General features: G+C 31.7%; 1 protein-coding gene across 1 annotated transcript; it reads right to left on the reverse strand.

The window, feature by feature from the left end:
- Positions 1-23,846: 23,846 nt before the first annotated feature.
- LOC149908248 (protein atonal-like) lies at positions 23,847-24,689 on the reverse strand. Its single transcript, XM_090101627.1, has one exon. It carries the CDS (start codon positions 24,668-24,670, stop codon positions 24,206-24,208), a length of 465 nt encoding a protein of 154 aa, XP_089957753.1. The 5' UTR covers positions 24,671-24,689; the 3' UTR covers positions 23,847-24,205.
- Between the last annotated feature and the right edge of the window lie 1,401 nt (positions 24,690-26,090).

The following is a 26,090-nucleotide window of genomic DNA, read 5'->3' on the forward strand; positions in this document are numbered from 1 at the left end:
TAGTTCCCTAAAAAATTATTAACTACTAGGTTTTCGCCCGCGGCTTCGCCCGCGCAGTCAAAAAAAAACCCGCATAGTTCCCGTTCCCGGGATTTCCAGGATTGCGTCATTTTCCCGAGATAAAAAGTAACCTATGTCCTTTCTCGGGTATCAAAATATCTCCATACCAAATTTCATGAAAATTGGTTCAGTAGTTTAGGCGTGATTGAGTAACAGACAGACAGACAGAGTTACTTTCGCATTTATAATATTAGTATGGATGAGACATAATTATATGTACGACATGATAATATGTATAATTTTTATAAAAATTTAATTTCTTTACTTTAATAATTAATAAATGTAGGTACCTATTTAACTCGTCCACTCACTCACAAAATATGCTAAAATTTAACCCTTTCCTACGCCCGGGCCCGACGTTATTTACAATTTGTTTTATATAGGTAACACAAGTCGTAGACGTAGATATGATTAGTTGCAAGTGTGACTAGCTTTTACATAAAAAAAAAACCTTAAAATCTATTAAAATTCTTCCAAAGTTTTTACAACAAACTTGAAGTGCTCTGAGGGTGGCAAAAGTAAAAAAATCAGTAGCAAATATAAACACTTGACAAATTCAAGTGTTTTGTTAACAAAATATTAAGTTTGAACGGTCCACATTTGATGAGAAAATTATGTTTTTGACACATCTCGAAAAGATAGTCGTAGATAGTCAGAAATGTACATTTTTTTACTATGAAAGCATATTTAAACTTACAGTTATTCGGGATTCTAGAGTCTAGACTATCTTTCAATTAAGATTACAATGTTTTGAATATAAAAATGTTTTTTAATTTCATATTTTCAAAAACTACTGTAAAAAATATAATTACGTTTTTGTTTTTCAAATCTCTATCATTGAATAATCATAAAACGTTTTTTGCAACATCTTTCAAATACAAAAGGTAACTAAAACACAGAAGAACACTTTAACAAAATACCGCATAAAAGGGATTGATAAAAAACAAAAAATCACACACAAATACCAAAAAATCTACGCCAATTAACGAAACAAACGCTTTTATCAAAATTAAAAAATTACCAAACGTTTTGGGCATAAAATCGCGATTTTTCAAACGCGACGTGTGTCCTTGTGAACAATGGGTTAGCCGATTGAACAAAAGGGGTATAATGCGATTAAATTGAAAATGATACGAATTAATTCTGCAACGTCCGTGCCTACATACACCCCACGGGGCAGGGTTAACATTGTTGTGTTTGATCCTTTATTCTTTTTGATTTATTGTTTTTTATCAATTCTAGTTTCTTCCGGTTTATAATATGGTCGGTGTTATAAATAGCGGTGGGATAAAGTAATTATACACAATATAGTTTTGAATAGTATATTAATATACCTAATTGATGAACTTCGTACTCCTTCATGAATTAACTGTCATTTTTCTTATGATATTTTTAATGCGTGATTAAATCTTATAAAATTATCGAGAAATACTTACTTCAAATACAATATTATAAAAATATTAGGAAAAGCGCAAATTCAATACACTAAACTTGACAAGTTGGTTTTATTTTAAACAAAACACTTAGATACGTCTCTATAGAGCATATCAAAAAAATATTTTAACACAGAGTTTAAACAATAATTTGCATTTGTCCAATATAAAAATAAAGAATACCCGTCTGGTATCATATTTAATAGAAATATCAAAATCAGAGCTATAAAATTTTATAGACTCTCCCGCTGCGTTCCCTTCGCTAATTGACGCCGTTTGCATAAACTTAACCCTGGGAAAATGGTGTTTTATTAATAATCACTACTATTGTTGTATGGGAGGTCCAAAAGAATGTTTGTGTTTTTATATCAAACAGTTTCTAGGAATTTTTGATGTTTGAAAAAGTTCATACTTAATGAAAAAAATCATAGAGAGAAAAAATCATACCGAGAAAAAAGCATATTTTACTATTATTTTTCAGGTGAAAACTCAATCGGTAAAATATGTTAACTTATACTTTTTCAATACTATTTCTAACGAAGTGTGTTATAAATTATAATGTACCTACATAACATAAAGAGAGACTATCCCTGTTAATAGCTTTTAGCAGAAATAGATGACAGACTTAAAAACGCAATTTAACACGTGATTTCAACATAAAATTTTCCTTAGCTATTCTAGATTAGGTCAGGTAATAAAAACAACTTTTATTATTAAATGTATTCTATTTACGTCAGATTTTGCTACACTTGCTCCAAATGATTGCACCCACCAATCATTTTCCCGTTTAAATCCTTAAGTACGGCATAACTCGCTGTGTAACTCCAAATTTTCTTAACAAGACAAATTTCGCAAAGTAAATTATAGTTACTCATGTCTTCACACTCAAAATAATTTTAATTTGAGCCGCTCGTGTCTTTAATGAGACACCCAACACACGTGCTGCGCGACATATGGAGCCGCCATCTTGAAGAAAAAATAACGTCATGTGGCGACAAAAAACATGTAAATGATAGAGGAAGTGATTTTACGCGTATATTTCAAGCTTTCTTATATAAAGAGGATGTTGTTATTAATTTATGTAATTGTTCAACCCTTAAACATATGTTTTGGTTTAGATTAACTGCTATCGAAGGGGTTGGTAGCGTTTAATTTTGAATTTGTTTTGATTGCATCTTGTTTTGGTCGTATCCGGGGAAGTTTCCGTTAAGGAATTGTGAGTTGGTGTTATAGCTTGCTTTTATAGTCTGATTTATATTAATGAACTTTGGATGAGATAATGGTAGTTGTAAATTTTATTGTTATAGTTATGATAGTGTTTTTATACACTATACACAGATGATATTAGGTACACATATGAACAATTTCTTTTATCATTTTGATACTACAGCAGAAGTTTGTGCAAATAGGAAGTGGTTTAGTATGATTAGATTTAAATTTTCTATCAATATGGATTTTTAAAAGCAACTAGCAAACCCGGCGAACTCCGTTTCGCCATCAGAGACACCTTTACTTTGCTATAAGTACCTAAATCTCACGGAGCCAGAGACCTTTCCAACAAATACAAAACCGTGGAAATCGGTTCGTGCGTTCTGGAGTTATAGCGTCAGGAAGGAAAACCCGACTTATTTTTATATATGTAGTAGATTAAAGGCAAGAACGTTTCAATTATTAATGCTACTGAAAGTTAAGAATTGAATGTAAAAATATAGGTACCTAAAATAAAATATCCTTTTTTGACATTATCGCATACCTCGAGCGTATTCAAAATGCTTAAAAAATTTGTCGCTTCCCAAATGCCTCTGAAACGTTTCAATTATTATATTTAATACAGTAACTTAAGGGCATTTTAAAGGCGATAATAACATTTAGTTAGCAAAGACAAATGGTTCGCTCGCGGCACTTCGTGTCTCGTTGATTCACAAATATTGAAATTCTTTCATTTTTACACATTACAGGTCAAAAAATTTCTTGAAGCTTTGGACACGCGCCGGGTACTTAATAAATATAAATATTTCAGGACAATTTTCACACATGGCACGATCTGATCCCATAATAAGCTTTCGCTTGTGTTATGGACATATGGCTGATAAACATACACATATAATATTAAATAAATACCTATTATTGATATGTTATATTTTAACTGAATCCTAATTTGACTCTCCTTTTCATGTAACTTTTTACTAGATGACCGAATAATGTAGCTTTCAAGCTTCTCTAGTAAATTGTGTGAATGAATACTAAAATTTGAAATTTTTAAATTATCCTTAAAATGAAAAGCAAATGAATATGTATATAATATCTCCTAGAAATTTTGAATTGTCGTAACATAGTTTTACCATTAACCACAACCTGAAAGCTTTAGACCTACTAGAACTACTTTTGAAAATTGAAGATATACGTACCTATACTTATTAGAAGGTAAGGCATAAAAAACTTAAAAAACATTAATTGTAGGTACGTTACACTTAAGCATAGAACTTTACTGTAGATAAGTACTGTACTGTACTTTACACTTTACCTGTAGATAAGTTTCCGAAAAGCATTTTATTGAATGTTAAATTAAATTTAAATTCTTAAAACCCAACAATCATGCGGTACATATAACACGTCAATTATTATAAAAAAAACGTTAATTTACTTATATTAAATTCGCTTTAAAACAGAGCAGCACTTATGAAATTTCTGTGAAAATATGACGAAATTAAATATATTCTCAGTTACAGACACGCGACCTCAGCGACCAGTGATTTGGCACTTTTGACCATTTGATCATTTATATACAGGATGTTTAATTTACAATTTCTTTTTTTTTTCATGAGTAAACTTACTTTAGACTGCCTCATAAATGGAATTTAATGATTTCAGGTTTACGAAGAAACACACTAAACTACGCAATAGTTATCTCAGAAAATTTGGAGCTGTGGTAATGTTAAGAAGTGTTTGTCATTTTTGTGAGGAGCCGGATAGTCTATGAGATATAGGATATATATATGATATATTATATCAATCCAGGATTCTTCTTCAATATTTTTCTTCTTTTTTTTTAATTGTCGATAGGGAAGCGCTTGACCACAATCTCGCAATGTTAAGCTGAGATGTGGTCTAAGATGGAACGCGCTTCCCTAGAAGGTACCTGTTCACTCTACGCTTGAAGACCCCCATATTTTTTTTAGCCTGATACTTTTCCTAATCTATACCTTCTATTTTTTTTACTCGCGGTTATAGATCACCCTGTATACACATTATTTTCAGCTCGTTAGCGTGTTGACTTTGTGTCGAGTGTTACGATTACGTTGAAATAATAACGAGTTCGACTCCCGGAGCCGAGAAGTGATTTAATTTATACTAATTTCACTAAAATGCTCCAAATTGAAGAGCGCTGTCTCTGCTGGGACAATTTGTGTGATCACGGTGAAAAGACCAGTTAAAGTTATGGATAATATAATAATAATATGGGTAATAACATATAATATAGGTACGTATAAAAACTGCTAGTGTGGCACAAACGTATATTATTTACAACTGACATAATAGGTTCTGTAATCATTATTATCATTTCCTTGGTCTAAGCATGTAACAATATTCAAACTCAAACTCAAACTCAAACATTTATTTATTCAATTAGACTTCTTCGAGAAGCACTTTTGAAACGTCATTATTTAACATTTACCACCAATTCGGAAAGCAGTATCTATGGAGAAGAACCGGCAAGAAACTCCATAGTTGCTCTTTTTAATAATGTCAGTATTACAATTTAATTACAAAATATGTAACTGTATATTATCATAGTATGCCAAAGAACTGTCCTGTGGTTTTTACGCGACAACCCTCCATTAAATCATGTGTCTGCTAAAAATACGTAGGACCTCGTTTAAAAATCTATTCCCATTCTAAAATGTCAAACATAAAACCATGCTAGCTGGGAACACCGGAAATATATCCTAAAATTCATAAAACACGTATAAAAATGTACTGCAAATTCATTTGTTGGACAAAAGGCTTGTTAGCTGAGCTGATGGACGGACGTCAACACAATTTTGTCTGTTTGCTTTATGTCCGCAGCGATTTAAGGCGCAGACTATTCAGGCGAATTTTTATAAAATTACCAACGAGCTGTGGGCACACCCCGAACACTCCATACAGAATTGTCGTTTTGAAAGACACACTAGCACTAGACATTTGTACAGAGTGCAAATCGCAAATATCCGTCTAAACATCGAATTTTTCACAGACTAAAGCTTTTACTAGAAGTATCGTGTAACAGCAGTTCCTCCTACAAAATTCACTGTAAAAGTTAAATCTTTTGTTTGTTTTTGTATGTATTCCTGCGAAGTGTTATTTGTCTACAGCTGGTACATATCAATTTTGATTAAAACTTAATAATGTGTATACTGTATAAGCTCAATGAAAAGTAAAGATTAGTCTTTTCACTTTTTAGCTACATTTAAACTTAAGCTTTTCTAATCAAAAACCCACAATGATTGAATTATATTAAATAGGTACTAGCTTTCCGCCCGTGGCTTCGCTCGCGTTTTCAAAGAAAAACCCGTTCCCGTAGGATTTCCGGGATAAAACCTATTCTATGTCCTTTCTCGAGTATCAAAATATATCTATACCAAATTTCATGCAAATTGGTTCAGTAGTTAAGGCGTGATTGAGTAACAGACAGACAGACAGACAGAGTTACTTTCGCATTTATAATATTAAATTATCTAAGTATGGATTCTAAAAAAAATATGACACAGCGTCGCCTTAAGCCATCTGTTTATATTTTCACCGAGTGTAGGCCAGTGTTTGACGAGCCATGTTTATCGCGACCTCGCGAGTTCACTTCTGTTTGTCTGTTTGTCACGGATTACGTAGAGTCAATATTTTGGATGCTTAGAGGCGATTTATAGATATTGCGAATCGTAGTGTGTGAAAAGCGGCGTGGATCTATAAAAATGCTTTTTAAAGTGAAACTTTTATTACATCGTCTCAAACTTTTTGGTCTGTGTAGCGCATGTCGCGTGACGGTCGGCTGCCGAGTAGGTATAAAGCAGTGTTCGGAAAGTTTCACTTTTACCGTGGTTTCATAAAACCACACAACATTTTTTTATAGAAGAAATTTGACTTTTGGAAGAGTTGATAAGTAAGCTATCAAGGCTCAAAGAAAATTTGAAGCGAGTTAAACAAACGATTACCTAACTTTCCTTGTTACAGAACGTTTTGGGTGATTTTTATTTAAGGTAACTTCAATAATTTTCCTGGCCTATTTTTTAGGTATTTATATGATTAATTATGAAGTTTATGCACAAAATTGGACAAGGATCAGAAGACCTGACGATTATTTTAATATTGAGCGAACACAGAATGTTTGATCCGACCAATATAAAACGTATCCATTGATTAGTCACATCACGCGAAACAAAATGAATAATGATCCCCACGCGACTGATCTCATTACCTATATAGCTTGCACGTGGCTTTGTTTGCGTTTTGTTAACTAGCCATCACTCCCTTTGTTTTAAATTAGGTTTTTTTGGAATTTTAGCTCGTTCAAGTCATGTTGGGATAATATTATGTGTTTATTTGGAAATTTATTTTTGTGAATTAAAATATGTCGTTGAACGTGGCGTTTCAGAGAGATTGTAGAGCAAATAACTCTATATCATAATATTTAGTATTTTTGGATAAATATTTCAACATTTATTAATTATATCAAAAATTAAATGTTGAAATATCTATTTGAGTTACTACGTTCATATAAAACTTAAAATACTTATAGTTTATAATATTATGTAATTACTGATAGAGTTACACGTAAGAGCACGTACTTAATTTTATAGTTTTTATACTTCAAATTCACTTCATTTATTAGCTGTTTCAATAAAATGCTTAACAGATGACACGTTGATGACGCCAATTATTTAGGGGATGACCATAATAATTTAGGGGACGTCCATATGGCACAAAGTTCCAATGAGGCTTGACTAATGTGCGCCCGCCCTTTGCGGCTATTGATTCTACTATGTTTAATGTTGTGTTTATTACTTTTAAAAGTACATTGTATTATCGGTAATTGAAAGGGGAATTACTGAGGCATGGTTGTCTTGTGCTATTATTATTATACATAGGTTAAATATTGTTAGAAAGACATGCATTTTGCATGTAGACTTCTACCTATATGCTCTATGTTTTTCAACGAAATGATCAAATCCAACATCATCAACTGTAACAAATTTTCATGTAGATTTGTTTTTGTGGTTTGAAATGCCACCTAAAATGGACAGTTTATGGTGCTGTTACAGTGTATGGTGTTCATGAACATACATAACTTTCATGCAGAAGTAGGCTGTAGGTGCACTGTGAAAGAACAGCCTGGATATAAGTAAGGAAAAAATATAAAAAAAAAACAATAAATCATTCATATTATATTCAAATTAGTTCGGAAATATGTTATTTAGATAGAATAATTGTAAAATAATACAAGAATACCTTTATTTCAACAAGTTACAAAAGTTCTGCTTTTTCTTTATACAAAATTGAATACGAATTGTTTATTCAGAAACAACGAACTTTTCATCCATGAATTAGTTCTAAATAATTACCCCAACGGCGCGTGCGCACCCTGCCCTAAATAAAATTCACCCCTGTATTCAAATTAACAAAGCATTACTACATTTCGATACAATTATTTTGTTCGTCTTGAAAAAAATTTTCACCCCATTTTGATACATTTTTATGGACTAATTTCTACCTTAAACACTTGTAAATAGGGTTGATAATTAATTATCAGATAAGTACTGTATGTATAATTGAAGAAAAAAGGTGGCACGAGCCCCGTCGTACGCGCAAGTACTGTATCTTCCCTAGCGATCGAGGGGTTACATAGTGATGTGCCTACATATAAATAAAATGTCGATACTAAAGGAATAAATACCACTACAAATCTTATCGATACTTACACCTTAGACAAGACATGTTAATATTATAAATTGTAATAAACCTATTATAATAGCATCTTGAGATACTTAATTTAGTTGCAAAGAATTCTTTTTCTAAGATGATATTACATTTAAGTATTCATGAAATGGATACTATGAAATCCCCAAAGAGCTAAGTGATGTTTCTAGGTTTTGCAGTAGGTAGGTATAAATAAATAAAAATAAATAATTTATGTAGATTACTTAAAAGGCGTGTATTTGGTGTACGATTTAACACTAAAAAATATTGTGTGGTTTTATGAAACCACGGTAAAAGTGAAACTGTTCGAACGGTTCCGAACACTGCTTAGTGTAGCGCATGTCGCGTGCCGAGTAGGTATACCTACTCGGCAGCCGCGATACACGCGACATGCGCTACACAGACCAAAAAGTTTGAGACGATGTAATAAAAGTTTCACTTTAATAAAAAATTAATTATCAATAATATCGTGAAAACTGAAAAGCAAAAAAAAAATATACTAAGTTTATACATATTATACTATTTTGTATCCCTTATTATGTCACACAAGTCTAGACACACAGAATATACAAGACAATGATATTTAAAATAACATTGTACAAAGTTTAACCACGTTACCCTTTATCGACTCTACCCCATCCCTACGCCACGCGTCACGTCACTACGCGTGGCATCGGCGCGTGCGCAGGTGCCGCGCCGGTTCCGCTCGCTTATCGCACACACCTGGGGACACTATCGCATCTAAGATTTACTTCTAATTTTAATATAAGTGCAATTAGGTAATCCGTTACAAGTTTATGAATAATATCTATACATCGTCAAGTTGTAAAAGTTTGTACTTATATGTGTTTGATGCTAGGCCATTTGCTACGATTAAGATAATTCGTGGATTTAAAACGCTTTAGTTCAATATACTATTTAAAATAAATGAATTTTTATTGTTTTCAAAAAACTAAAAGAAAACATAAATGCTTAGGAAGCTTAAGGTAAACAAAACCTGTCACAAATGGGCAGGTGATTTTGGCAGTAATGTAAAGTATGATAGATAACTCCTTTGAAATCTGTTTCTTTGACCTAATAATTTGTATAATCAGTATCGAGGTTAAATCCCAATACAGCAAAATTCAAACATTCTAAGATTACCGAAACAAACTGAAACAGGGCATGAATTTTGAAAACAATGTTTGTTTGACACCAGTTCTTTCTACAACTATTCATTTTTCAAAATCGGTCCTCTAGCTTATACGTGAAGCCTACCAGACGGACATACATGATACAAATGGCATTAAATATCGGTTTTAGATACTTAGCCCATTTATCATCACACTGCGGGTAAAACCGCGGAGCATAGTTAGTAGTTAGTACATACATACACACAATATATTACATTTATTACCGCACTTTATACATCTGTTTGTATCACTTACAAAATTATAATAACGTTTTTTCTACGAATGACTTAATTAATAAGATTACATAATTTTAGGACTACAAGGTGCTTATCATATTTCACCGAATATGATTTACCAAACGGGTTATACTTCTAAAGAGATGGACCATTGTGAACCAATTGATTATCGCAATCAGTATTGTTGCAGCGGCCATTATGGAAACGGGAAAAACTTGCTACTTTGCGAAATTACGTACTTTATTATTGTTCGGTTATTAAGATCATGAATGAAGTTGCTGGTCATTTTAACTGCTTGATAGTTAAGCCGTGGTTGGCCTTCTTACGTAACAAGAATCAGCATAAAGTGAATAATCGAAATTTGTGCGTAAAAATTAGTATAGGTAGGTACACGAGTTTCTATATAGTATATTTGTGTTTTTATTGCAAGATAATTAATGTATATTCAAGAGAAGAGAGAAAAGGTTACTGCTCCAGAAACGTGCTCCAACTTAGGAGTTACTTAGTTAGTAGACTACATCTCTGCAACTTACCGACGACATCGTAATCAAACGATTTTTTATCACTCAATAAAAAGGCATTTTAAGTATGATAGGTATTAACAATTTATTTTGTTTTATCGTCTCCACCCAGTATATGCTTTTGCTTGCTTTATTCTATAGACATAGTCTGCTTTAAGCTCATAAAAATAAATAATGTTTGATTTTAAAGCTGATTTTCCAAAAAAATCAACTTACACAATAAACCAAGTCGTGTTACCATTTCCATATTCGAATGGTAAATTTAATTATTAATTTGAAGGCAATCAGCTACTGATTTCGCGAAATTGAATACGAATAAAAGTGTTTATGATAAATGAGCGCTAATAGATAGCGTGATGCGATCAATCGGCGGCGCCGCGGGCTAACATTATGGTGCGCGTGCCGTCACTTGGAGTTACAAGAGTAGGGAAAAACAGAGACTACTGAAAAACCAAAAACCTTGTAAAATTGAGTATTTGAATAAAAAAAAATTATTGATTTTTTTTATGTATTTTGAAACTTTATTATTAATAATATTGATATTTAATGCAAATAACTTACAAAAAAAATTTTTCCCGTTAATTATAAGCAATTAAAAATTGATGAAATTTAAGTTAGAATCACGTGACTAAAAACGCGCCGTGACTGGTCACCACAGTTGTGACGTCATAATGTTATAGCTATTATTAACTGCAGTACATAGCGTTTACATACGATTTGTTAGTTGGTTACGAATTAGTTAGTTACGAATAATATTCTTGATGTTGATATATTTATGATCACCGATTTTTGTCAGGAGTTGCCTTTGTAGTATTCGTACATAATGGTACAAAACGATAACTTTTGAGGTTCGCCATTTTTAATATAAATTTAAATAATATAATTAACAATTAAAATAATTAATATGTAATTTAATAATGACAACAAAATTAAATAGATCAAAACACTGTATTTATTATTAACACGCTTTTATTATCTTCACCTGTATGTTTGTATGTAACCGACTCCTTTCGAAGTTTCGACTCGATTTTGACCCACTTAAAACCGACGGATTTTGTTCAAATTTTGAACACTTATCAAGGTCCGATGACAATACAATAATATCATAAATTTATCCTGATAAGGATCGCCAGGATCAGCTTAAAACATATGTTTGTATGTAACCAATTCTCCTTTCGATTCGATTTAGACCCACTATAAACCGACGGATTTAATTTAAATTTTGTATACTTATAAAAACCCGGTAACAATACAATAATTTCATGAATTTATCTTTTTATCCTGTTTAGTTTTTCAAACTATATTTAATTTTCTATCAACTGCAATGAGTGAAAACTAACATTATGACGTCACACGCGCTCGGGTGACGCTTCGGGAGTTGTCGGCGTGTCTTCGGTACTGGATTCAAAGACTAATTTTTATTTTGAAATAACTTTTGAATTATTGCAAAAAAAATAAAAATAAAAACAGTTTTGTTATAAAACTAATATATAATCTTTCCATTTATCACAAAAAAAAATTTAATTCAAATACTCAATTGGGATAAATATTAACCATATTAAGTATAAGAATGATATGATTTTCCGGAATGGCTCTACATTATCGTTTTTTTGTGAAAAATTTGAATAATATCGTCTTTAGAAAACAGTTTATTGCGACGAAAAATATTCCTAAAGTTTAAGACGTAGAAGGATGTTGAAATTCGAATTAAATATTCATGTTCACTTTCATCTATACTAATATTATAAAGCTGAAGAGTTTGTTTGTTTGTTTGAACGCGCTAATCTCGGGAACTACTGGTCCGATTTGAATAATAGTATAGTATAGTATATATATATATATATATATATATATATATATATATATATATATATATATATATATATATATATATATATATATATATAGTATAGAAGAAAACTAACTAAAAAAACTAAACTAAACTAACTAACTAGTATAGAAGAATAGTATAGTATTCAAATATGTGATTAAAAATATACCTAGGTAATCTATTTCGGAAACTTAAATTTTCTTAAATTTTCTGTAGTAATATATAGATGATATGGCATTTAAAGCAACCAAAAAAGAGAAACGTAAGGAACTAACATTTACACATAAGTCTCTATAACTTCATTACTCTACACAAATCAGTGGTAGCATTTTATAATCTCGATTGACGAGGCAGTTAGCTCGTAATAATGAGACTTAACAGCCTGTTAACGTGACGCCTCTGAACTCTGATGTAAAGAAATCCCGATTGTTCAGTGTAAACTATTACACGTTCTGAAAACACGCACAGAATCAATAAAAAATTAAAAAATATATACAGAACTAAGACACAAACGAACATAGAAACTTTTCCTTCTTTCTAGAGGTGGGTAAGTAAGCTCTATATTCATTTCTAATTGAATGGTTGTTTTTTTTTAAATGGATCAGTCATCAGCCTTTTATGATGATGATCTGTTATTAGTGTTTATTGTATTTGTTGCTTCTAAGTTCTGAAGTCTAAGATTGAAAGAAATTAAAATTCAAGCCACAGCATTGCGTTGGATGATGAGCTTATAATAATATGACGTCTTGGTTTGATCGACAATAACTAAGATGATTTATAATATTTGAAAATAAGTCTTAATCCCCGACACAGGTGTAATAATTTTGAATTTTAACATACATATTTATATGTCTGTATATATTATGTATGTTGTAACTTTGCTTTAATTTGAAGAACTCAACTTGATTTTGCGTAGAGCAAATTTTTTATTATATGTGACAACCAAGGTGACAACCATAGCAATGATTGACGTGCCAGAAGATTGTTCTGGAACTTAAGAATGTTTAATTTTAGTTGATGCATTTCTATTGTGATTTATAGACATTTTCTGCTCATCTGACTGACCAGTTGGATTGGTTGGTAATGACCCTGCCTTCCAATTGCCAGAGGTCGTGGGTTCGATTCCCACCCAGGGTAAATATTTGTGTGATGAACATACATGTTTGCTCTATGTCTGCATGTAAATTATCTATTTAAAATTATATATGTATGTTTATCAGCCATCTGGTTTCCATAACACAAGCGAAAGCTTAGTATGGGATCAGATCGTGCCGTGTGTGAAAACTGTCCTGAAATATTTATTTATTTATTTATCGTTACCGTTTTCCTCTATAACCGTAATAAATAAAGCGAATCTGCGCCAAATCCGGCTGAAAGTAAATATATTCTCACGATATATTACCATAACAAGACCGGAAGCACAATTTGTCGGAGGCTTACGCCCATCTATCTTGCGACTTCCGGTTCGCTTTCTCAAATAAAACGATACTTAAAGCCTCCTTGATGACGTGTCCTGTTTTACTCGATTTTTTGGATTTATTTTAGCTGCAGGTTGCGCAAAATTAACGTTTGTAAAGGCGATGAGCTTTTTATATCATTCAGTTATATTTTTATTTAATATACAATTTATAAATTAAATAACTTAGAAACATCACATCCTCTTTTTCTTCTTAAAGGTTTTTCTTCAAAATTAGCTTGCCACTTAACGTTAAACAACAATAACTTATTGATATTTAAATGAAGGGTTTTTACTGTAAGTATTGACTTTTTTTGCAGAGCATACTTAATCTCTTATTTGACACATGGTCAGTAAAAAAGCAAGCATGCTTGATACCAATATGGAGGGGTTTTAAATACAAGGTTTTTATTTTTTTAATATACTGTTACTTTTTAGGTCATAGCGAGCAACTAAGCTGGTGGGTCGCGTGATGGTTAGCGACATCCACCTCCCATGAACATTTGCAAAGTTGCCTCTACAAATGATTTGCCCCTCAAAATAATAAGAACGGATTGTTTTGAATAAAGGAATGAACTAAGAAGGAAAACTGAAATTAGATATAGGTACCTACATTTACATGCTAATAAATACATAATTTTTTCATTAACGTGATTTTTAAGTTTCAACATTTTAACTTGAATACTTATAGTTATTAAGATGAACATAATATATCAATTTTATAACAATTTTCAGTGACAGTTTAATATTAATAACCTTGGTCAAGGAACAGTAATATATTGAAAGCATATCAATGAATGCTGATCGGTAGTTCTTAAGTAACCCGCCTCTATCTAACAAAGAAATGAATGAATAATTCATCAAAAAAATTCTTTAAATTTCATTCGAACAATCCAGAAGCTATTAGTGACATTATTAGAAGGGTTTTCATCATATTAAGTATCGCATTTGTCAACCGTGACTAAATTAATATTAACTGCATTGTTATGGTAATTTTGTCATCGATACGTATTTTTAATAGAGATGTTATTTATTTCTTATGGTCTAACACATTTACGTATATATATACATATTTTAAAATGAGTATCTTATATAAAAATAAATAAGGTATTATGTGCTTTGTTTTATGTTATTTTGCTATTGTTTCCTCTTGTATAAGGTTTATTTTTAAAATGAAATATTTAATTACTTTCCTATTGAATAGAATGTAACTAAAGAACTCTAGCGAATGTTTTTCAATTTACTTCTATCTGTTGACTGCTTCTGATAAATCGTATTGAAATACGCGTAGGTAACTAATGTTGTGATTATTTAAAATATAATTAAGTAAGTTAAAAATATGTATTAAACTTTATTAAATTTAATCAGGCATAAGTTTAAAATATTTATGCGAAACGATTCATGTATCTCTTGCGTTTATAAACCTATATAATAGTTAACTTCATAAATCCAGACAAAGTCACAGGTAAAGCTAGTACACTATCCTGAGAAAAGTCTCGCGATAATAATCTTCAGATGTATCCTACTTAATATGAGAGATTTACGAGCAAACCCGCGATGAAAGTGTTGAAGCTCGATATCTCAATGATCATGTATAGATTATGCTAGTGTAGATGTGGCGGTATTTTTATATTTATTTTATCAGGTATGGAATATATGGATATGTATCATTATGCGTGGAATATGGAAAAACAGACTTGTATAACTGTATATTTGGAGCCTGGGATATTAAATGTATGTAACAAATAATGGTGTAAAATAAACGATTTATTTATTTAATATGGGAAAATATGTTTGTTTTGGAAATAGTATGTGATATTAGCCCAGAGGCTCTATGTAGAGAAGATAAATTATTGCTTAATCTTTTTGTTAGTAGTATGTTTTAACTTCTTTTAAAAATCTTATTTTATTTCTGATCATTGCTCATAATAAATGTTAAGTGTATTGAACTATAATATTAATATTAAGCAAATTAGATTACCAGAATTTGGTAATAATTTGAATTTTCAGTCTGATGTAATAAAAACCGAAAATTTAAACCAAATATCACAAAAAAGTTCTAACAAAATATCTAATCCATACTCTTTGCCGCATCTCGCGGCTAGTGGCTACCCACTGCATTATTTCCATATAAATCATACGTTTTTTTGCCATTTTGCCATCGACAAATATAAAACTGTCAACCGTTGCCGCAACATAAAGGATGTCCATATTTAAAAAGCCGTTTGAATCATTTCGAATGAAATACACTTCGATTTTCAAATTCGGAATAAATTTCGTGTCACCTGCGCCCGCGCAACCGGAAGAAGTGCGGTGTTTTGTTTCATTCACACGTATGAGTGTGTCCCCCTCTCTCTTCTTATGTTTTATTGTTTGTTTCGCTTTGACTCCCGGAGATTTGTATTGAGATAATTTTTATGCCTGTTTTAAATGCGATAAATTTCTTTGCGTTACGTTTTTCATAGATTTTAACTTTGATATGAGGAAGTAATTTGTAGCGGAGTACTGACAGCTGAACTATTGCATCGATGTCTATCAATAAGGTATTCTTATCTATACTAATATAATAAAGAGAACAAGGGACTTTAATTGTTTGTTAACTTAGGGTCAGTTTAAAACTAATAATTATATTTAATTTAATTTTTTTAAGGAATACAGACTACCTATATACTATAAAATATTGCTCATCCTTTAAAACAATTAGAAGATTCAGTTAATCTTTGTAATAATTGAGAAATTTAATCCAATTTCTACTAATTAAGTAAGTGGATAGGGAAATGGTAAAAAATTAACGAAGCGTGAGTTTTATTTGCTATAGGTAAGGGGTTCCGTACGTGTATATTTAAACTACGTATTAGTTCGATTCGGGAAATCTTTATAGGCTTGTAAAAGGATTTTGTAGTACTAATATCGCCTTATAAGAGGAAAAAAATATTAAATAAGGTATACCTACAATAAATAATAAGTATCTAGTACTTACTAGTATTGTAGAAGAAACACTGATAAGGAATAATCGTAAAGAAGGAAAACGTTTCAGAAACGTGCCAAAAATCATGAAATCAAATTGATGTTTTGCTATCATGCAAATAACTTGTAAGAATTCTAATAATAAGAGTTCGAGAATTCTGTAGAGAATTAACTTGTAAGAGTTCGAGAATTTTTTGGTTAATCAGCGGATCTCTAAAAGAGATATTTTAAAAATTAACTTTTATGCATTTTGATGGTTCTAACCACGCCTTATCTTCCGTTGCTAAGATTAATTTCCGTTATTTATGTTTGATATATTAAATATTAATCAAAGAATCATTTACTACTGGGTGGTGTTGTTTTAATGTGATTATTTACTTTTAATTTCGTTTTTAATTTTTTAACGATCTATTTTAATTTTTTACAACCTTGTATTACGCAGAGGCATTTTTTCAGGGTTTTTGTTCCTGTTTCGCTGATATATATAGAATGCATGAGATACTAACGCCGTAGAAACAAAACATAGCTAAGAGTACAAATAAACTACCCAAAATTTTAGAAATAAACTACGCAACATTTTGTTATTACGCCTATTTGACCTTAGATTTTACCTAGATGCGGGTTCGAGTCCCGCGTAGTGATCGAATTTTTTCTATTTTTTATAAATTTCTATTTGACCTTATTCAATTTCTTTACGAAAAAATCCTATTTCTTCAGTGATGTCCATCAGTTGTTGTATTGATTGAATGATGAAAGTAGAGTTAGCGGATTTATTTCATAACTAAAATAATATCTTCTCTTCTTCTCGAAACTTCTCGAAATATTAGGTGAAGGGATATATGTATTATATTGTATAATATATTAGTGTTGATTAGACTACCCTTTAATATTTATACACTCAAATTAATCGTCCCACTGGGCCATGGGTCATGTCCCACATAAAACTTCCACCTGCAAATACAATTCAACAATCTAACCTGATCTCACTTGCGTTTAGCCGACAGCGTAATTGCGACACATCCGTCCGTCTGTCTGTACGTCTGTAAATCGTGGACCGATTATAGTGGGGTTAATTCGTCGACCTTCGCGGTAATTGTTCAATCGGTAAGACTCTTGACTTGATAATTTCGATTGTACTTAAGGTGAAATTCGTTAATTTATGTAATTGGAGGGTTTTTTTGGATTAGAAGGTAAGTTTGTAAGTGTAATTGTTAGCAATAGTTTATGTTGAGATGTTTTCTGCAATTCATGAAAATAATAATGGTAGTTTACAATAATGTGGTTGTAATGACATTGCTCACAAAAAAGCTTTTGTTTCGCAAAAATAGCGTGTGTGCACACGTGACAGAAGTTAAACTTCTTCGGCAAGATTCAAGATACCAAAATCGTCACTTTACTCCATGACGTGACGGTATTGCCATGACGTGACCTTGAAATTTTACTCTCAACGCGCTCTAAGAAGTTTCACTTCAAAGTCTAACAAAGTAAGATAGAAATTCTTATGACAGATAAGGTATAAAAATGAGATATAATATAAGAACGCAAGATCACAGATTTTCAAGTTTTCAAGTAATACCTCAGTTTTTAGGACAATGGGACGAATGAAAATGTTATCTTTCTCTGCTTATTACTTACTTCCGACCGCGGCTTCGCCCGCTTTGTCTAAAACCTAATAAATTATATACTAAAACCTTCCTCTTGAATCACTCTATCTATTACAAAAAACTGCATCAAAATCCGTTGCGTAGTTTTAAAGATTTAAGCATACACAAAAAGCGACTGTCTTATGCTATCAACTATGTAGTGATGATATGTAGAGTACTTAATACCAAATATTTTACAACAACACAACAAATTATAAAGGAGCGCTACAACTTCATATAACTTTTCCTAACACAAAGACACACACACATATATAAATAAAACATTCTGTTTATTCATTCTATGCAGTGCGCGTGCGCTATGACTCTTTTTCTATTGGTCGAGAGCCAGCCAATACTGTACACAGCTTTTAAATAGGTATAGGGGACCCGGTTTCAAGTGCATACTGATTTATGTACAGTTGAGTACAATAACTATGTGTAGAGCTTTCTTTTGATGTTATTGTTGATGTTTTAGTCTATTCGATTTCAGATAATATAATACTGATGCCTAGTAGATACTAGGTTCGATATAGAATTTAAGATTTTAGTAAAATTGCGGGATTTGATTCCTTTCTTAGATCTTCTTCTGTTAAGGGTACTTCCTACTACTATTATAAAGGCGAAAATACTTTCGCATGTACATGTACATCCATACGGATGTATGGATGTTTGTTACTCTTTCACGTAAAAACTTCTGAATGGATTTGAATGAAACTTTACCACAATATAGCTTATACACCAGAATAATACATAGGATAGGTTCTATCCCGGAAATCCCACGGGAACGGGAACTATGCGGGTTTTTCTTTGAAAACGCGGGCGAAGCTGCGGGTGGAAAGCTAGTAATTATATAATTTTGTATATAATTTATAGAACAAACACTTATAATCTAAATAGGTACAATTTATTCTGTAGCTTTTACACTAAAAAGATACAATAAGAAACTTATAATTACGAAAGCTCTACAGCAGCTCTACGTTAATTTGACTTATTGAGCGTTTAGTCAATTGATTCGAATTTGGACTACCCAAGGGTACTACCTCGTAGCTTTTATTTTTTATTTCAATGACCTGTTTTTACCGACATTCACCAAGAAGGCATATTAACGAGTCGATAACATGGACTCTTTAGCGCTTACAACTTAATAACAATCGAGATAATAGCAATACATTGTTTAAAAATATGGAAAGAATACGATTCAAAGTAACATATTATATTATGATTATTAAAGGGGCGGACCCAAACTATTGAGGCGTTACTCCGCTAACGAGACAAGTATTTCTCACGTAAAAAACACGAGTCACGCAAAAAAATCCACCTATTAACATTTAACACCCCGATATACGCCAATATTAATGCGCAACGCCAAAGAAACGCGTATGACTCGGCGCATTTGACAGCTGTCAAATCTGTCAGCTGTCAGATCTGACAGCTCGATGAAGACGTAAGGCGGCAGAACTGTCAGACGCGGGTAAGTGGTGATTACGTTAGCGCCAATTTCATTTTAATTACATGGCGAGATGGGTTATTATCATTTTTATGGGAATATTATAAATTTTTAAATAGATCGACCGTTAGAGGTGTTAATTTGGAATAGGTTAATTGAGAATAGCGTAAAGATTATAAGGTGTGTTAAACATTAAATCTCAATTTATATAGAAGAAAAACTGTAACAGATAACATAATAAACTACCTAGTTATTAACAAACATTACTTTAGATTCATATCACCATTTTGTAAGGGAGCTACGACGCGACATCAAAAGTAGTTTTCAAAGAAATTCAAGATTTAAAGAAACAATTGTAATTCTAATTATCACCGAAAGATATTCGATGACCTTCTGTTCATGCTGAAACATTTCCGCAAGCGACAGTTGTATAAATTTTTGTTGTAGATATCCGTAGCACTGTAAGAAAATGTAGAGTCATAATAAAACAATTTATTAAATAAATTTAACTGGCGTTCTGGCACAGAAAATTTGGAAGTAATAAATGTCTATTCTACATTTTAAACATTTAGTTGAAGTTGATGCTTCCTATTTAAGGTTCTCTTATTTTCAATGGAAAGTAATGGAAAGCTCTTATTCTAATTAGTTACTGTCATATAAAAGAGTATTAAATTACGATTGTTCTATCTAATCTCGTCGTAGCATTTTATTAGTGGGTGGATTTATTTTAATATCGAAACAAGGATTCCAATAAACGAAAACAATATTTTTATTTACATTAGAAATTCCAAATAAAATAAAAGTAAGGATTATGCAAAGGAACTGAATAAATTTTATTATCACGGCGTTTAAAACAAAAGTCGGTACATCTGCCCGATTAGCATGTACAGTGCCACAAACTTATCTGACCCGGTGGCAAAAACTGGAACTACGTGCCGCCATTTTGAAATGTCACATTTTCACAGACTTTTCATACGGAATATTTTGTTTATATAAAAGAAAGCGACATCAGTGACACTGTCACCGGGTCAGATAAGTTTGTGGCACTATACACCGACTGATTGGACCGTGACGGATAAGGTTTTGACAAGTTAGCCCTATTCTTTATGGAGTAAGTAAGTTAATAAACCGTTATATTATCTACAAACATTATAATTTATGTACAAGGTTTTTTTTTTGTTATGCAATAAAATTATCACACCTGGATTAATTTTTAAAAACTGAATTAAAACAAACCTATAGGTATCACTACATAGTATAAAACAAAGTCCCTTTCTCTGTCCTTATGTCCCTTTGTATGCTTAAATCTTTCAAACTACGCAACGGATTTTGATGCGGTTTTTTTTAATAGATAGAGTGATTCAAGAGGAAGGTTTTAGTATATAATTTATAAGATTTTAGACAAAGCGGGCGAAGCCGCGGGCGGTAAGCTAGTTTTTGATAAAAATGAAAATGTAAGAAAATTGTACGTTTGTAAGCATCAGCATCATATATATTATGCCATTGTTGTGATAAGTTTACAATAAGAGGTTGAAATTTAGACCTCAATCCACTATAGGTACTGGCCGAGAATATGATTTGTTTTTGTCAGAGTTGGGAAGGATAAGTGAAGTCGGTATCAGTGGTAAATGTTAAAAATAATTTGGAAAATCCAAAAGTGCACGCCTCATAATTTTTTTTAATAAATATTTATTAATTATTATTTTTGTTTATTTAATAACAATTAAACCACATCGAATCAGACCCTGAAAAATGAAAGGGTTCTATTCCTGAGCATACTCAAGCGTAAGAGAAAAAAAAAGACTCGATTAGTAAAGTATTTCGGTCGCTATCGTGTTAACAAGAAAAAGGATCCGCACATACAGACACACGGACGTCCAAGACAGAACTTTTTTAAACTGTTTTTTAACTAGTTTAAATAACAAAAATGACATCAAAAATATCATGAACGTTAAAAATAGTGTTTTTTCTTAATATGTGTGTGTATGTATTATCTTACAAGTGCAATGTATGATACATAAAGACATTTTAAGTTTGAAAAATCCGATGTTTTGCGCGAAGTGACAGTAGTACCCACCTCAACGCTTCGCTTATGAGGCGTGCAATATGTAACGACGATTCAAAAGTGCTTCTAGAAGAAGTGTAATTGAATAAATAAATGTTTGAGTTTGAGTTTGAGTTTGAAGAATGTACAAAATCGATTTTAAAAATTTTATGGCTAGAAAGCTTCTGTATACTACATACATAGGTACGTCTGTATGTATTACCTACATGTAATGTATTACCTCTTACATAAGTGACGATAATATAAATTTTCTCATACACATTCCCTTGCTTATTTTTTCAGTGCTGTATTATTATTAAGTTTTTACATGAATTAATCGAATTATATATTATGTAGGTTAAAAATAAAGGTTGTTTATGTAATATTATATTTTATATGGTACCTTGAAGAATTGGTGTTCGTTATTTGATGCAAACTCTTTACTCTACATAGAGTTCAAACCAAAAAACGTAGTGCGTAATTTTCAAATATTTTTTTAAATTATGCTGAAGTTATACCTACCTCGAAGAAGCAGTAAAATATATAATTATTCAAAAGGTCTATTTAATAATGAATAATAGGCAATACTCTACATTCTACTGTAGGATAGGTTCGTTCTCTAAATAATAATAGTTTAAAAAAACTAAAAAACACGCTTTTTATAGAAAACCGAACTAAAAAATAGAAAATTTTATCAAATTAGTGTATTGTCATCGGTCCTCAATAAATCTACAAAGTTTGAACGAAATCTGGCCGTTTAAAGTGGGTCAAAATCGCGCCCAAAGAAGTCGGTTACAAACAAACAAACATACAGGTGAAGCTAATATAAAGCGTGTAAAAAGTTAAAAATGTGTTCTATAAAGCGGTGACATTGTATTACTGATTGACTGAACTTATTTTTACCCGACTACGGCAAAGCAAAAGGAGGGTTATGATTTTGACAGGCTATGTATGTATGTATGTATGTTCATCTGTTCCCTCGTAACTTCTAAACTACTTATCAGAATTCGACAAATGACATATCATTAGAAGCGTCTTAATTGTCCGCTGGTTATAGGCTATATGGGGATTCACAAAATCTAATGTGGCGCCCTCTAGCGGACAAAACATACAGAGTAAAAAAATAAAGTTAAGATAAATATGCCTTGTTTGGTATCATTTGAAAGCTTTTTACTTGCACATTTTGAATATATATATATTACTAGCATTTGCTTGTGACTTTACCTGTATTCATGGGCTGATTGCATATAATTCACATCTTTTCGTTCATAGCTTCTTTATTAGTTCATCAATTTAACTTTTGTTTTATACTTTTTCAGCGTCGATTTTTGTCGTAGTTGGGTTTTAGTTGTTTTACTTTTTATCTTGTTGAGGTATTGTGTTTAATTTTTGAATTTAAACCTTTTGTAATTAGTATGAAATCAATTGTTCATTGGTATAATTTTTTTTCAGTAAGTGTTAATGAACATTGTTTGATGGATGATAAAAGATGCATTTAAGATTGCTCACAGTTTAATAATTAATACGTTATAGATTATTATAATTTCAGCTATATTCGAATATTGAATCTAATGATCAATAACCAAAATTGTACTATATTTTATTACTAGCGGTCCGCCCCGGCTTCGCCCGTGGTACATATTTCGCAATAAAAAGTAGCCTATGTCCTTTCTCGGGTATCAAAATATCTCCATACCAAATTTCATGCAAATTGGTTCAGTAGTTTAGGCGTGATTGAGTAACAGACAGACAGACAGAGTTACTTTCGCATTTATAATATTAGTATTTTATTATAAATACTTAGTGTTTAAATTTCAAATGTATATGGAAGATAGGAAAGTAACTTTTGAGAAATTGTTATAATTTTTTGCTTATATTATTTCTGTTTTTTTTTTTAAATATAATTTGAATATAATATGTAATATATTCTTTTGAGTATTGAATGGTAGGGTTTAAATAAAAGTAATAAATTATAAACGGAATTTGTGTATTTACAAACATATTAATGCTAGTAATATATTTTAACAATAATTTATATAATACTGTATTTACTTAGCCTAAGCTTAACTATATTGGAATGTAATACTATATCGGCAAGATGTTTCACATAAAAATAAATTCAAAAGATACGTAAAACTAAACATCGGTAGGACGGATTCTTTGCAATTAAAACTAACTATTTACATTAAAAATATAAGCGTAGGTTTTCATAACGTAATGTACAAACTGACATACAAACACATTTAGTGACTTATCGAAAAGCATCTAAAATAGGCAAGTCTATATGAAATACAACTTAAACCTGCGGGTTTACAACTACGGTAACGAGTATTATGGTACTAATATAAATATCCCTGTAGGAGTCTAATAATTTGGCAAATTACCTAGAATCTCTAATTGGCTTCGTCGTCAATGTACATCTTAAGCTAATAAACACTTCACTATTACTGTAGGAGTTCGTACAACGCGGCAATGTATGTCTGCGCCATTTGCAGGGTCTCGTACTTGGAGAGTTGGCGGTCAGCTCCCAGCGAAGGTAGATGCCCTCGGAGTCTGTCGAAGGCCTTGTTCAGGTTCTGCATTCGTCGCCTCTCCCTGGCGTTCGCAGCCAAGCGGCGTCTTCTTAACACGGCAGCACTGGTTGCTCTACCACGACGTTTGCCAGAACCTTCCATGTCCACATCCTCAGAATCTTCTAGAATATCGTTGGGCAATCCTCTGTACGCGATGTGATTGGACTCGTGACTCCCATCCAGCGATGGGGTCGGCTCCAAGCTGGACCGCCCAGAATCGGGCGACCTTGGCCAATTCAGATAACAGTCCTCCGTCGAATACTCCAACATGACGTCAGACGAAAAGATATCCTTCTCGGAGTACAATAGCCGATGTCCGTAAGTTTCGGTTGCCATTGTAAGTTTTATTTTAACACAGGTGCACACGTATCGAGGTCCCGAAGGGTTCTACCGCTCCCGTTTACCTGTCAACCCTTATATATTTTCCTGTTGTGTTGGAGAGAGTGCGCTAAGGCTTTGTGTTCGTGATGGAAAGGGACGGAAAATGCGATCGAGGGTAATTTGAGGCCAATCATCATTAATTATTTGTTCCCCGGCAGTGCGTGTGCCGACTGTACAGTATTGTTTGATACTCTACTTTCGTGCCAGCCTATTTTTGCCCTTTGTAATAGATAACAATATTAACAAAGGATATTTATAGATATTAAATTGATATCGGATAATGATACTGGGATGTCTTTTATTGTAATATCAGCTAATACTTAATTGGGGATGTTAAAAATGTTACGAATGATAGACATTTGTATAAAGCGAAATAATAATACTAATTGAATGAAGATTTTATAATTTAAATAACCTTATTATATGTATATTGAGTAAGTAAGTAGTAAAGGTGACCTTAAACTATAATAATATAACTCTACTAGCGGTCCGCCCCGGCTTCGCCCGTGGTACATGTTTACGTTTTCTCTACATAAGAACCATCCTCGTAATTCAAGGAATATAATAAAAAAAGAATTATCGAGATCGGTTCAGCCGTTCTCGAGTTATGCGCTTACCAACACATTTTGCGATTCATCTTATATATAAAATTCTCGTGTCACAATGTTAGTCCGCATACTCCTCCGAAACGGGTGGACCGATTCTCATGAAATTTTCTGTGCATATCGGGTAAGTCTGAGAATCGGCCAACATCTATTTTTCATATGTACCATGGGCGAAGCCGGGGCGGACCGCTAGTTTTTATATATAAGATAAGGTATTCTCTATAGGTAAGGCTCATATTAGTATCATCAACATTTGATTGTTTTGCTATAGGTACATCAAGTAATCAACTCACTCAAACTTTTACAATAGCGAATAGCAATTTATTTAAGTTTAAATTAAATTTATGAATTTATGTATAATTCTTCTGTTCTTAAATTAATATAATTGAAGATGTTAACCATAATTTGTTTATGAGAATGTTTGATTCTATACAATGTTTCTTAACTCTATCGGTCATTACTCTAGCGCTTTAAAATTTTCGTACTTAGGTACATTAGTATCTTATACTTTTAAATATGAATAATATATATATATATATATATATATATATATATATATATATATATATATATATATATATAAATGAAATATGTTTCTTTATTAATTAGGCTACCTACCTAAAATATTTTTATAGGTATAAAATGTAAGTATTTAGGTAAGTATTTTAATATGAATAGCTTAAAAATACCCCTTTGCAAAAAACCTGTAATAGCATTAAATAATAAGACCTAAATCCTCAATAAAGTCTAAAAGCAGATAAAAATGAATG

This window comes from Colias eurytheme, chromosome 5 (genome assembly GCF_061535395.1).
Source record: "Colias eurytheme isolate Ceu_HAF_F1 chromosome 5, ilColEury1 Martin Lab GWU primary, whole genome shotgun sequence".
Classification (NCBI taxonomy): domain Eukaryota; kingdom Metazoa; phylum Arthropoda; class Insecta; order Lepidoptera; family Pieridae; genus Colias; species Colias eurytheme.